This window comes from Salmo salar, chromosome 02, assembly GCF_965601325.2.
Source record: "Salmo salar chromosome 02, fSalSal1, whole genome shotgun sequence".
Classification (NCBI taxonomy): Eukaryota; Metazoa; Chordata; class Actinopteri; order Salmoniformes; family Salmonidae; genus Salmo; species Salmo salar.
In genome coordinates this window covers 55,701,277-55,715,146 of record NC_138292.1, presented here as the reverse complement: position 1 = coordinate 55,715,146, position 13,870 = coordinate 55,701,277, and the positions used below count along the sequence as shown (strand labels likewise).

The 13,870-nt window shown below is 44.9% G+C and overlaps 1 protein-coding gene across 5 annotated transcripts in view; it reads right to left on the bottom strand.

Annotated features, from left to right (window-relative positions):
• Positions 1–1,618: 1,618 nt before the first annotated feature.
• LOC106588327 (E3 ubiquitin-protein ligase SMURF2) overlaps positions 1,619–13,870 on the bottom strand; it is a 70,912-nt gene continuing 58,660 nt past the window's right edge. For all 5 annotated transcript variants that reach the window (XM_014177201.3, XM_014177210.3, XM_014177215.3 and 2 more), the window contains 8 exons: positions 13,063–13,166; positions 12,608–12,722; positions 12,064–12,242; positions 10,282–10,419; positions 7,611–7,731; positions 7,149–7,350; positions 4,803–4,878; positions 1,619–4,329 (listed from right to left, as the gene is read on the bottom strand). In XM_014177201.3, coding sequence (XP_014032676.1) covers positions 4,230–4,329; positions 4,803–4,878; positions 7,149–7,350; positions 7,611–7,731; positions 10,282–10,419; positions 12,064–12,242; positions 12,608–12,722; positions 13,063–13,166 — 1,035 coding nt within the window. In that variant the 3' untranslated portion in view covers positions 1,619–4,229. The remainder of the gene's footprint in view (positions 4,330–4,802; positions 4,879–7,148; positions 7,351–7,610; positions 7,732–10,281; positions 10,420–12,063; positions 12,243–12,607; positions 12,723–13,062; positions 13,167–13,870) is intronic.

Below are 13,870 nucleotides of genomic sequence, written 5' to 3'. Positions count from 1 at the left end.
TCAGGGAGTTTTTGTTCTATTCTTTTTATTTATTCAATCCTCTAAAACAATCCATTTCAAGAAGGTGTACCTTTTCTAATTTGAATTTGATCAAGGCAAGACTTGAATCTAGACTGAGAATGGTTCAGAATACAGAAAGATAGGCATGAAAACATATGCATGTCTCCATACAGTACCTCTGGGTAGATGTAAAAACACTTTTTACACATTTATTTTTAGGGAATGAATCCTAATGCCTACATAATTATAATATAGAGAATAGAATAGTTTGGTATAATACATATGCCTGCACTGATCATGAAACTGTGAAGTCTTCGAAGTAACGGTTTGAGCTCCATAATGATTAATAAGTCTATTGGTCCCCGATTGATTTTTACTACAATTCGCTTTTGGCCTTCATTAAATATTATCCACTATTACTTGACTCTCAGTCACAAGGATGTCACCGTGTTTACAGAGGAAAGAAATAAAGGTAGGTTAAATCAATTGATGGAATGATACGTATGTAGGAAGGGAACGAACACTAAATCGGCTGTTAAATATATTGCCCTACCTGGTTATTACTTATGGTCGCTACCGATTGTGGCTATGAATATTTAACATATGCTATAGCTTACAAATTAACAGGAAAAGTCGGCGGGCATATAATTAAAACATTCAAGGGAGCGCAAAGGTTACATTTGATGCTACTTTCCTTGTCATCCAATTTGGTTTGCGTCTCAATCCCTACAAATTATAAAGCCATGCATAATGACACACCTGTCATGTCAGTTTCCCATTCATTTCCAGCTAAAATAGATCTATAAGAATTGTCATTTATCCTATATTTACAATCCCCTTATTCAAACGGATTACTCATCGACCTACCAAGTATCAATAGTAGCAGTTTATATAATTATTAATTAGGACATGGATATTGCGGTCATTTATATCAGAAAATAAGAAAGTAGATGCTTTTCCCACTTGAAACTGGCAGGTTCTCGACCTTATTCATGATTGCGTATAAAGGCGGTGGAATTAAGTCAAGGTCAGAATATGGAGCATCTGTAGACAAGCAGCCACACCTCCATTTCTTTGCTCTCCAACCTAAACGCCTACCTTGCTGGCACTGGCATTTCCCCCATGTTTAAGTTCAAATTTAGAATAACAGAAAAGTTTATTAAAATAGGAATAAAGTTAATTTTACACACGCTAAACTCAGGTCTAAATGTCCCCTATATGAACCGACATTATATAGGCGTGAGAACATCACATCAATCCTGTGTGTTCTGTCAGTGTCAAGGACACTTGTTCCAGGGACCGGCGCTGATCTGTCCCTGGTACAGTGCACTGGTTTGAACTGACCAGGGCCCAGTTTCCCAAAAGCATGTTAAGGCTAAGTTCATGATGCTTTTGGGAAATGAGCCCTGGTGAAAGCCATCTTAATGAGCTTCCACTACATTGTTTTCACCTGTCAAGTCTTCAAATCATTGCAGATGAATGGGAGATGAGAGGATGGATTTTGAAATTGAGAGCCTTACATGGTAAATAATTGACCCTCATTTTGTGTGCAACTCACATGAAATGTCTTACCAATTCCCTTCATTTTATGAGACCTAGGAAAGAAAAAACATAACACTTTATTCTATGAAACATTATGCCGTGAGTTCCAAACAGCAGAGTTTATTGCTTATTTTCTGCAAGGGTACAAGAAGTTTATAATTTCCGCTTTTATTTTTCTTATTTACAGTGTCAGTTGAAGCTCACAGAGCAGCTGATGTGAAAAAACTATGAACACACTGTAATAAATACAAAATAGACTGAAAAATGAGAAATAAAAACATGTTAAAATTTCAGACAAAAGTTTAAATCAGAAGAAAACTAATTTACACACACAATACTTACATACACACAGAATAAAGGAAAGTGGGTTTTACACCATGTGAGAAATTGCACCGGTCGGCGACTAAAAGTCGCAGGGCTCGGCTGGCAAAGCATGCTACAAGAAGCAACAGTCCATATTGTCTGATCTATTATCCAGAAACAACTCCACCTCATCCAATACCATCTCATAAGACTGAGTGAAAGTCAATCATGTTAGACGTCGATAGCAGAAAACAGCACTGTGTGTGTGCACTGGATATGAGCTCTATGTGTGCATATCTACACGCGTATATATCTACATAGAAAGTCAATCAACCCATTAACTATTTTGTAAATAGATGGAAGTTGCTGATTATAAACGGCAACACAAGTCTGCGTGTGCAAAAAAATTCTTGTTTTTTTTAATGCATTTTATTCATTTTCTGTAAAATTAAAAGGTTGCTTGTGATCTACCACATGAACAATATCTTATACTGTACAAAAGCACAATTTCAGGATACTTGATAATTGTCTTTCTGAAGAGAATCTGCTTTACCTTTGATCACACTGGATTGGGTCTATTTTATTTTGCATGTACGCAGGTGAATACAGTCCATGGTCATAGTCTACGTCCATTGCTATTAAAACAGGCAGCATAAAAAAAACATTCAACAGAATTTTTCACGTCAACACACATTTTGCTCAGAAGGGACAAAATAATAGCAAATAAATATTGTTAAAAAAAAGTCCATTCATGCAAGGGTTGTGGTAGAGGCTCTATTAGGGTCATGTCTAGATGGGATACAGCATGTCAAAAGGTGATTTTTCTATGCGTTTTAGCTAACCCTAACCTAATTCTCATAACCTGCTAGGTTAATTCTCCTCAACCTTCTACGAAACGTCCATTTTGACAAAAGCTGTATCCCTTCTAGACAAAAAAAAACTCTTAGCAGGGAGAACGCTCTCTGGGCCCAACCTCAGTCTCTTAGTGGCCAAAAGGTTAAAGGTTATGAACTCAGCTCACATTCAAGGAGAGGGTCACAGGTTTGACCTGACAACGGCTTCCACAACCAGAAGATCCCCTTTCACAAGTCAGCCTCACAAAGAAAGATGACTTCACCTGAGAATACAGAGGTCTGTGATAACACCAACATGCTAGCATGTACATGAATAGAAAGAGGAACAAGCCATATACAAAATAGGTATGTATTTGTACACATATATAGTCAATATTACAGGTAGATATATTTTCTTATCTGTATATTTCCATTGAATAAAATTGGAATAAAATGTGGTATATTCATTTTAACTTAATAATATGAAGAAAGCACGTCCTTTAGTTTGTAAAGTGCTCTAGAGTGGCAACGGGAAAAAACATCCTGCCATCTTAGGTTGGATGTCACTTTTGAAAACACCGACATCTTTCTCAAATTGCTTTCAACTAGCCTGGTCCCTGGGACAGAGTTCCACTCAACAGACAACGACCCACTTTGAGCGTTTGATAAGGAATTTCTATGGTGTGATTTAAAGGTACAGTGTGATATAATGATGTTTAGCGTTAAGTTCAACTCAGACTTTCACCAAAGCGCAACAGGTCTACTCCGTGTGTAGCTGGGCGGAGTTAGGTGTTCAGGTTAGCGTGTCTATTAGCTTTTTGATGTCAAGAGGTGGCAGGAAGTTAGCTGTGTGAGACTGTATTGGTCATCAGTAAGACCTAGTTTCTCCTGGTTAGCTCATGGTCAGGAACCCCCCCCCCCCCGGCCCTAGTCATCTACTCAGCGTGGACCTTCATATTTCTCTCTCCCAGACCAAGCCAACATAACTTCTCTAAAATACTCTCGTTGCAGTCTGGACCTTGGTATTCGATCGCACCAGACGACCCAAAAAAATGGAGAAAAAAAAAAGTGCTTTCACGGAACGCACATACTAGGGACCAGAGTTTTCTTCAGTCAGGAAAAACTCCTGGTCCAACACAAAACTGGCTGTTCTGTGGATTTCACCATTAGAATTACATACAAGCTATTACAAAAAGAAAACTTAAAAAACGAAATAAAAGCTGGCATTCTCACAGGGTTTCAAGGTAAGTAATCGTCACTCCTCTGTAGCAGCTGAAAAAGGAAGTGATATTTCTAAAAAAGAATGCAGTGAGAGAGAGGAGAGTGTTCCCGTGTGGTCTGCCTCTCAGTCTGTCCTTCTGCAGTCTGTCTCCATATTGTCCTGGGGAACTGGGCAGCAGAAAGGGGTGTGGTCACAATCCTCATGGGCGTTCCTGAACGTTGCAGGGTTCCCGTGGTGACAGCAGAGTCTATAGTCTTGCTGCGCTGACCGCACAAAATACACACACGCTGACACACACACATACACACACTGCCCCACTGATGTGTCACTCATTCCACCGCAAAGCCACACGTCTCCTCGATGGCTGTCAGCAGCTTGTCGTACAGCTTGTCATAGTGCTCGTAGGCGGGAACGTCAATCCGGTTAAAGCTGGACAGAGAGGAAAGGGGGACAGAGAGGGAAAGGGCAGAGGGGGAGAGAAAGAGTTTGGAAGAGAGAGGAGTACATTTTTAGTTTGAGTGGACAGTTTTGAAAAACCTTTAACTTTCCCTATCGATAAAGGAATTACATTTTATTTTCGTGTCAAAATCGGCAGTTGGCAACCCATCCACTACGGGATGAATTGACGCCAACAAGCATTTCAATAATTCTCTTTAAACTGTTCTACATACAAAACATTAATATTGGATTTGGACATGCATTTAAAACCGGTAAAACCATATTAGTTGGGAGATTAGACACCCTTTTCATAACATGGCTTCGCCTCATTGACAGGTCATTGTAATTAAGAATATCTTGTTAATTGACTAACCTGTATAAAGGTTAAATGTATGGAGTAGCAGTCTTATAGCAGGGTGTATCTGTGTGTCTAAGTAGAGCAGTGGTACTGTAACTGTACTCACCAGGTGTGGGCTTTGGGTAGATTGTTGGTGTTGGCATCGATCTGGTGGATGGTGAAGAGCCTGGGCCCCGCGGCACCTGGAGGGTCACACACACACACAGAGAGAGAGAGAGAAAAAGAGAGTCATCAAATTATATTTCTCGACACAGAAGTCAGACAGTTCAGGACAGTTGACCAGTTGAACTCAGTGTTTAGAATGTGAACAAACATGGCTGCTGTTTTAACACAAGACTGGGTGTATATTTTATATACTGTATATTTTCATACAGAAAGCCAGCTGGGTTGGCCTCAGACACAGACAGACAGACTGACAGAGACTCACAGGCAGGCACACACACGCGCACACACACACCACACACACACACACACACACACACACAGACAGAGACGCACACGCACGGCTTGAACAGAAAGATCAACTCTCAAACACGCACACTCCGAAACACACACAGCTGCACTCTGAGGTCTTCTGTTCCCCCAGGGCTTCCTGTCTGTCTGGATTTAACCAAACCCACTGAGGTCGACCACGACTCTGTCATGAACACGGGTTCAACTCCGGCAGTCTGAGAGACACGCAGTGTTTTCCACTAGTGTCAGCTATATAGCCATTTAAAAACTCACTTTCAGTCAGGTACATTTTCCACTTCAATTAAGCAACTTATTTTTTTTATACAAATATATTAAAAACATTCTAGCGATCTATTGATAGGACAAGCACCTGTCAGTCACAAAGTGAGCGATGACAAGGAAGCCCTGCTTGTTTGATAATCTGCTGTCTGTCCCGCCTCCCAGTACCTGGGTGTGTGTTGTGTACACTGTGGTTACAGCTACACAGAGGGAGAGAGCCTGATGCTCTTTCATCGTCTACGAGTCAATTTGCACGTCCCATATAAAATGTGGTAACGATGAGTCGGAATCCACAGCCAATTGTTTCCTGGCACATTCATAGATTTTCTTTTGCGTGTTTCATATGCAGCCACGAAGTGCAAGGGCACAGGCTTACTGAGCCATTCATTTGGCTCCCTAATTTGCATACCGGTAGCCTTTTTGTCGATAATCTGCAGATAAATTATGAAAACAAATCGATGAAGATGGTGTATCCTATTCACTGTAGGTACAATTGGTAGGGTAGTGGAGAGATAGCCTCACTCTACCCCAAAATATGATAAAAGAAAACAGATCGAATTATTTTAAAAGATAACGATACTTACAGTGCCTTCAGAAAGTATTCACACCCCTTGACTTTTGACAGATTTTGATGGGTTATATCCTGAATTTAAAATGGATTAAATTGAGATTTTGTGTAACTAGCCTACACACAATACCCCATAACGTCAGAGGAATTTTTGACTAATTCATTAAAAAAACTAAAGCTGAAATGTCTTGTGTCAATAAGTATTCAACCCCTTTGTTATGTCAAGCCAATGGTGACTTTAAACAGTTAGAGTTAAATGGCTCTGACAGGAGAAAACTGAGGATGGCTCCACAACACTAACCTAATTGACAGAGTGGAAAGAAGGAAGCCTGTACAGAAAAAAATAAATAAAAATGCATCCTGTTCACAGTAAGGCACTAAAGTAAAACTGCAAAAAAATGTGGCAAAGAAATTAACTTTATGTCCTGATTACAAAGCGTTATGTTTGGGGCAAATCTAACATCTCCGAGGACCACTTCATATTTTCAAGCGTGGCGATGGCTGCATCATGTTATGGGTATGCTTGTCATCAGCAAGAACTAGGGAGTCCTTGCCGACGCACTGGCAAGATGCTAGAGGAAAACCTGGTTCAGTCTGCTTTCCACCAGACACTGGGAGATTAATTCACCTTTCAGCAGGACAATAACCTAAAACACAAGGCCAGATCTACACTGGAGGTGGCTTACCAAGACGTCATTGAATGTTCCTGAGTGACCTAGTTACAATTTTGACTTAAAAATCGGCTTTAAAATCTATAGCAAGACTTGAAAATGGCCGTCCAGCAATGATCAACTACCAACTTGACAGAGCCTGAAGAATCTAAAAAAATAATAATGTGCAAATATTATACAATCCAGATATGCAAATCTCTTACCCAGAAAGACTCAATGCTGTAATTGCTGCCAAAGGTGCATCTACAAAGTATTGACTCAGGGGTGTGAATACTTATGTAAATGAGCCATTTGATTTTCCATAACTTAACATTTCTAAAAACATATTTTCACTTAGTCATTATGGGGTATTGTGTGTATCATTTAATCAATTTTTGAATTCAGGCTGTAACAACAAAATGCGGAATAAGTCAAGGGGTATGAATACTTTCTGAAGGCACTGTAAACACATCACCCATTCTCCATCACCCCATCTCTTTACCTTGTAAAGCCTTGAATCCCTGCAGTGGGACTCTAGATGACCCGGTAACAAACTGCAGCAGTCTGGCTCTCCTCTCCTCGTCGTAGGACTCCACGGCCTTCCAGAACCACTTGACCACGTTGCTGTCCGTGGTGCAGTGCTTCAGGCGCGTGTTGCTCTTCCAGTCTGCTATGTCGATCTTCCCCAGGCCACACACTATCAACTGGGGTAGGGAGGAGAGGGGAGAACATAGCCGATTAGATGGTTTGAAGGGGTGTATATATTCGTGGGAAAAAGTATGATAGCTGTCACCATTCATTTCATTTAAAAAGTATATCCCAAGGTCTCAGATTCATCTTGGAACCCCCCCCCCCCCATTCAGGATACCCACACATAGATGTATGCTCTTGAGAAATGATGTCATGTTTCCAGTAAGTGAATCATTTCTTTCCTAAACCATGTTATATGCAACTGTCGACATACCTCTAGTTCCTTCTCGTCAAAGGACTTGAGCAGGTGCTGGGGGATGACCTCGTTGAAGCCCTTCTGCAGGGCCAGGAACTGAGCCTCGATGCCATGGAGGAAACGCCAGTTCACATACAGCCTATAAAGAGAGAAGACCTAAGTCAATATAACATTGCAACATGTGAAACCCCCACAGCAGTTCAACCAAAACCAGGACTGGGGGATAAGTATTTTTGGTGTGCTGGTAATCTTGGAAAGACAGAACCAAATTCAGATTTGGTTCCGGAGGGAAGGGTTGAGATTTGGCTCAGTGCAAGAGGCGTAGTCCTTTGAAATACTTGGCCATCTATGAGCCAATCGAATCCCTCCCCTTCTGAAATTCGAAAGATGCCAGGTAATAACCATCTCTGCTTAATCGTGATTCGTCCAAATAATCAGTGACGCAAAAACCAGCGCACCAGAGGAGTTATTCCTCTTCACCCTCATATCCCCTATGTTCCAGACAGATGTAACTTCGGTTACGGATGGGGGAGAGACTACTGCGCTGCTAACTGGCTGGCATGCAGCTGCTGTCTTGGTCGGACCAGGTCTCTCTTGAAAAATAGATTGTATCATAATGAGACCAACCTGGATAAATAAAGGTTCAATCAAATCAAATAATAAATGAACCCCATTGGTTCTAAGAGGAACGATGTCACTCCATCATCACAAGGTATGTTTCAGGTGTATACTTCAGACCTGAGGGGTGATGACGGTTGCTGTGTGTGTATCGCGTCGGCAGTGTGTGTGTGTGTGTGTATCGCGTCGGCAGTGTGTGTGTGTATCGCGTCGGCAGTGCGTGCGTGTGTGTATCGAGTCGGCAGTGCGTGCGCGTGTGTATCGAGTCGGCAGTGCGTGCGCGTGTGTATCGAGTCGGCAGTGCGTGCGCGTGTGTATCGAGTCGGCAGTGCGTGCGCGTGTGTATCGCGTCGGCTGTGCGTGTGTGTCGCGTCGGCTGTGCGTGTGTGTCGCGTCGGCTGTGCGTGTGTGTCGCGTCGGCTGTGCGTGTGTGTGTGTGTCGCGTCGGCTGTGTGTGTGTGTCGCGTCGGCTGTGTGTGTGTATCGCGTCGGCTGTGTGTGTGTGTGTCGCGTCGGCTGTGTGTGTGTGTGTCGCGTCGGCTGTGTGTGTGTGTGTGTGTGTGTATCGCGTCGGCTGTGTGTGTGTGTGTGTGTGTATCGCGTCGGCTGTGTGTGTGTGTGTGTGTGTGTATCGCGTCGGCTGTGTGTGTGTGTGTATCGCGTCGGCTGTGTGTGTGTGTGTGTGTGTATCGCGTCGGCTGTGTGTGTGTGTGTGTGTGTGTGTGTGTGTGTGTATCGCGTCGGCTGTGTGTGTGTGTGTGTGTGTGTATCGCGTCGGCTGTGCGTGTGTGTCGCGTCCGCTGTGCGTGTGTGTCGCGTCCGCTGTGCGTGTGTGTCGCGTCCGCTGTGCGTGTGTGTGTCGTCGGCTGTGCGTGTGTGTGTGTGTGTATCGCGTCGGCTGTGTGTGTGTGTATCGCGTCGGCTGTGTGTGTGTGTGTGTGTATCGCGTCGGCTGTGTGTGTGTGTGTGTGTGTGTGTGTGTGTGTGTGTATCGCGTCGGCTGTGTGTGTGTATCGCGTCGGCTGTGCGTGTGTGTCGCGTCGGCTGTGCGTGTGTGTGTCGCGTCGGCTGTGCGTGTGTGTCGCGTCGGCTGTGCGTGTGTGTGTGTCGCGTCGGCTGTGTGTGTGTGTGTGTGTGTATCGCGTCGGCTGTGTGTGTGTGTATCGCGTCGGCTGTGCGTGTGTATCGCGTCGGCTGTGTGTGTGTGTGTGTGTATCGCGTCGGCTGTGTGTGTGTGTATCGCGTCGGCTGTGTGTGTGTGTGTATCGCGTCGGCTGTGTGTGTGTGTGTATCGCGTCGGCTGTGTGTGTGTATCGCGTCGGCTGTGTGTGTGTGTGTGTGTATCGCGTCGGCTGTGTGTGTGTGTGTGTGTATCGCGTCGGCTGTGTGTGTGTGTGTGTGTGTGTGTGTGTGTATCGCGTCGGCTGTGTGTGTGTGTGTGTGTATCGCGTCGGCTGTGTGTGTGTGTGTGTGTGTGTATCGCGTCGGCTGTGTGTGTGTGTGTGTGTGTATCGCGTCGGCTGTGTGTGTGTGTGTGTGTGTATCGCGTCGGCTGTGTGTTTGTGTGTGTGTGTGTATCGCGTCGGCTGTGTGTGTGTGTGTGTGTGTATCGCGTCGGCTGTGTGTGTGTGTGTGTGTGTATCGCGTCGGCTGTGTGTGTGTGTGTGTGTATCGCGTCGGCTGTGTGTGTGTGTGTGTGTGTGTATCGCGTCGGCTGTGTGTGTGTGTGCGTATCGCGTCGGCTGTGTGTGTGTGCGTATCGCGTCGGCTGTGTGTGTGTGCGTATCGCGTCGGCTGTGTGTATCGCGTCGGCTGTGTGTGTGTGTGTATCGCGTCGGCTGTGTGTGTATCGCGTCGGCTGTGTGTGTGTGTGCGTATCGCGTCGGCTGTGTGTATCGTGTCGGCTGTGTGTATGTGCGTATCGCGTCGGCTGTGTGTATCGCGTCGGCTGTGTGTATCGTGTCGGCTGTGTGTATCGTGTCGGCTGTGTGTATCGCGTCGGCTGTGTGTATCGTGTCGGCTGTGTGTATGCGCGTGCGTGGGACCCAGGCGGCGGTCTCCTCCTCCGTACCTGACATACTCCTTCTTGGTGTCCTCGGAGACTGAGACAGTCTTGCCGTTGGGCTTCAGTTCATGCTGGATGATCTCGCCGTAGGCATTGTGCTCCACACAGAACGTATGGTCCAGCACCCCCGTGATGTCATTGTCCCTGGGGGACAGAAGACGGAAACGTTAGTCATCGGACATGTTAGCCTGTCTTGTCAACAGAGGGCGCTAGTCTTGATGGGAGAGTAACTGGTTCATGGTGGGGTTTTAGTGGCATTTCATGGATACAAAACAAACAAGTTGTCAGCTCACGGCCTCAAACATTACACATGCTATCCTGTGTGTATGAATATGTATGGCTGTGCTTGTACAGTATTGTATGTCTCCGGGGGTTCACGTAACTTCAATTGTGTCTGTGTGCAAGCGTCTGTATATGTATGCATCTGTGTGCGTGTGTGTGTGTGTGTGTGTGGTGTGTGTGTGTGTGTGTGTAGATGTCTGCATCAACGCTGTGTATGTGTCCAGGTCTATACACCCCTTCAAATGAGTGGATTCGTCTATTTCAGCCACACATGTTGCTGACAGGTGTATAAAATCGAGTACACTGCCATGCAATCTCCATAGCCCAACATTGGCAGTAGAATGGCCTTACTGTAGAGCTCAGTGACTTTCAACGTGGCACTGTCATAGGATGCCACCTTTCCAACAAGTCAGTTTGTCAAATTTCTGCCCTGCTAGAGCAACCCGGGTCAACTGTAAGTGCTGTTATATTGAAGTTAAAACGTCTAGGTGCAACAAGCTCCCAGAACGGGACCACCGAGTGCTAAAGCACACAGAGCGTAAAAATCGTCTGTCACTACCGAGTTCCAAACTGCCTATGGAAGCAATGTCAGCCCAAGAACTGTTCGCCGGGAGCTTCATGAAATGGGTTTCCACGGCCGAGCAGCCGCACACAAGCCTAAGATCACCATGCGCAATGCCAAGAGTCGGCTGCAGTGGTGTAAAGCTCGCCGCCATTGGACTCTGGAGCAGCCTTTATTGGGCCGATATGAATTCCAGTTAGTTATTGAAGCACATGTCGTGCTCTTCAAACTAACATGTAACCCTGTAAAGGTATTTGTTTATTATAAAAGCTAAAATGTTGATACGAATCCCAGTCATTGAAATGACAAAGTAATTTATGGAATATTAGGTTTTTACATTGTGTAAAAAGCACCGTTTCCTACTGAGATGCATTACATTGAAAATTGTACACTGTCTCTTTAAGAATGTCAGTGACGTTCTGGAGTGACAACATGCAAATCAGTCATTCATTCATTGCTATGATCATTGATCTCCTGAAGAAGCTATTCCCTTTCCCATTCTTTCTGTGCCGCCGAATTGTTGCATATACTGGTAAAGTTACCAGGTTGTTAGCTAGCTAAGGTGTTAACGGCACGCGAGTCGTTTTAGAACGGCCCACGGTTTATGAACGTAAAATGCGTCCCGTCACTGGAGAAGCTTCCAGATGTAGCACCAATGCGCAATAGAAGGAAAAAACATTGCGCAGGTAATACGGGTCACAACTTTTGAACAGTTTGCGCTAGAGACAATAACCGTTTTTTTCTCTAGGCCACTCAGAAACAGCGGTACAGTGAAGTCTAATCATTACAACAATTATTATCTGGCAGTTTTTTTTTTAAACATTTTTTTTTCTTCCCTAGGTGCACTGATGCTCCCAGATTTAAATTTCCAAGTCGCACAGCAAAATATTTAGGAGCACATGCGACCAAAACGCGTCAGAGCCCTGTCGGTGTCTCCCACTCACAGGATCCAGACCAGGCTGTTGTGGAGGTCTGGGTCCACTGACTCCATGTCGTCCAGGGTGATGGGTTTCCCCAGCAGCTGTTTGTAGAAGGGCAGGGTGAAGCCCCCGTCTATGTAGTGGCCATGGAACACCGCCATGCCCATGATACGACCCACAAAGTGGAAGTAGGACAGGTGCTCCTGGAGGAAAAGATGGGAGAGATGAGTTTTGAGGTTGGCCATCGATGCATATTTGTGGTATTGACATGTGGTCACTATTGGGTTGTAGAGAAAAGCATAATATAAATGTTGCTTATCATCATTATTATACCGAGGTCCCTCCCCTCTGACTTTCTCATCCAATTGGCTTGAGAAGGTGGTGAGACGACACGAGGAATCAAGAAAATGTCATTGAGACTCTCCCCGTGTCTACTCCTCCACCTCCTTCAGTCTACAAGAACCTCCCTCTCTTAAGAATTCAGTTTGTGGCTCGTTCTCCTTCCTCCTCTCTGTTATTATGTGTCTCTCTCTGTGTATCCATTGATCCCTCTATTTCTCTCTCTCACCGGGTTGACGGCGCTGTCTGGGTTGATCTGCAGGGTGTAGATGTCGTCTCTGGAGTACTGGAACAGGCCGTAGTAGGGGTTCAACATCTCATGGGACAGCAGGTACAGCCACTCCCTATACGACAGACAGACATCCTGTTAGTCACGTGACACCGGCATTATAGAAACACCATTATTTTGGGTTGCATGTTGGCCACATGCCCCCCCAGAATATTCTGTTTGACGTATCAAGCTTTTAGAATGTGAACTTCCACAGAGGTTGTTTCTTTCTGGACTACTGCCCTATGAGCAAAAGATGTTGGAAAGACGTTACAAATAGTTTGAAAGGGCATCTTTTTGGTTGAAAAGACGTTGAAGACCATTGACTGACTGATTAAAACAATTTTGTTCACTGGGTGGACCTCGTGGTATTATTAAACAGCGTTTGAGCCTGGAGGTGTGGACGACTGCAGTACCTGGCCACTCCTCCGTAGTCCAGGCCCTCCTCTCCTCTGAACTTGACCATTAGTCTCTTCCACAGGTCCTTGGGACGCATCTTCATCACCTGGCGGTACGACTCCTGCAACACAACAAACGAGCGTATGGGTCTGTTAACCTTGGGTGTATTCACTAGGAACCAAACGGAACCAAACAGGGAGGAACCTACCCGAATTGGTCCAATAGAAACTCTTGTTTTTGCTGCAAAATGTTTTGCACTTAGGAATTACACCCCTAATCTCAAAATGTGCCAACCTGCGGGCCATTCAACTTGACCCTCAATCATGCTGTTTCTGTTCTAAACAGCGCTTGTTGTTTTACGCAGCAGTAAGAGCAACAGTGGATTACAATATTCCAGATCCGAATTCCACAATTGATCATGTAAAGTCCGTTATTTTTTTATATATATGTATTTTTTTAAGTGGGGCAGAGTACAACAATATTCGGTCGACAATTTACCATTGTCATAATACTCCCTCAGATTAGTCAATTCACCATCCAGAACTGTTTGACAGCGCTGTACACCTCTCCCCTTTCTCGTTCTCTCCTGGTAGACTAGGCCCTAGTGGTGCCTGGGAGAAACCAGCAGGAATGCACCAACTCCATGACATATGTGCCTGGGAAAGAGAGTGAGTGCATGTGTGAGTTGGCTTTACGTGCACTAGCTCCGTTTACATTACGTAAGGGCTTTCTCTCGCTCTCTTTCTCCCCCCCCCCCCCCCCTCGCTCTCTCTCACTCCCTCCCTCTCCTCTATCAGGGTCCAGAGTAACTCAGGAGGGATGCCA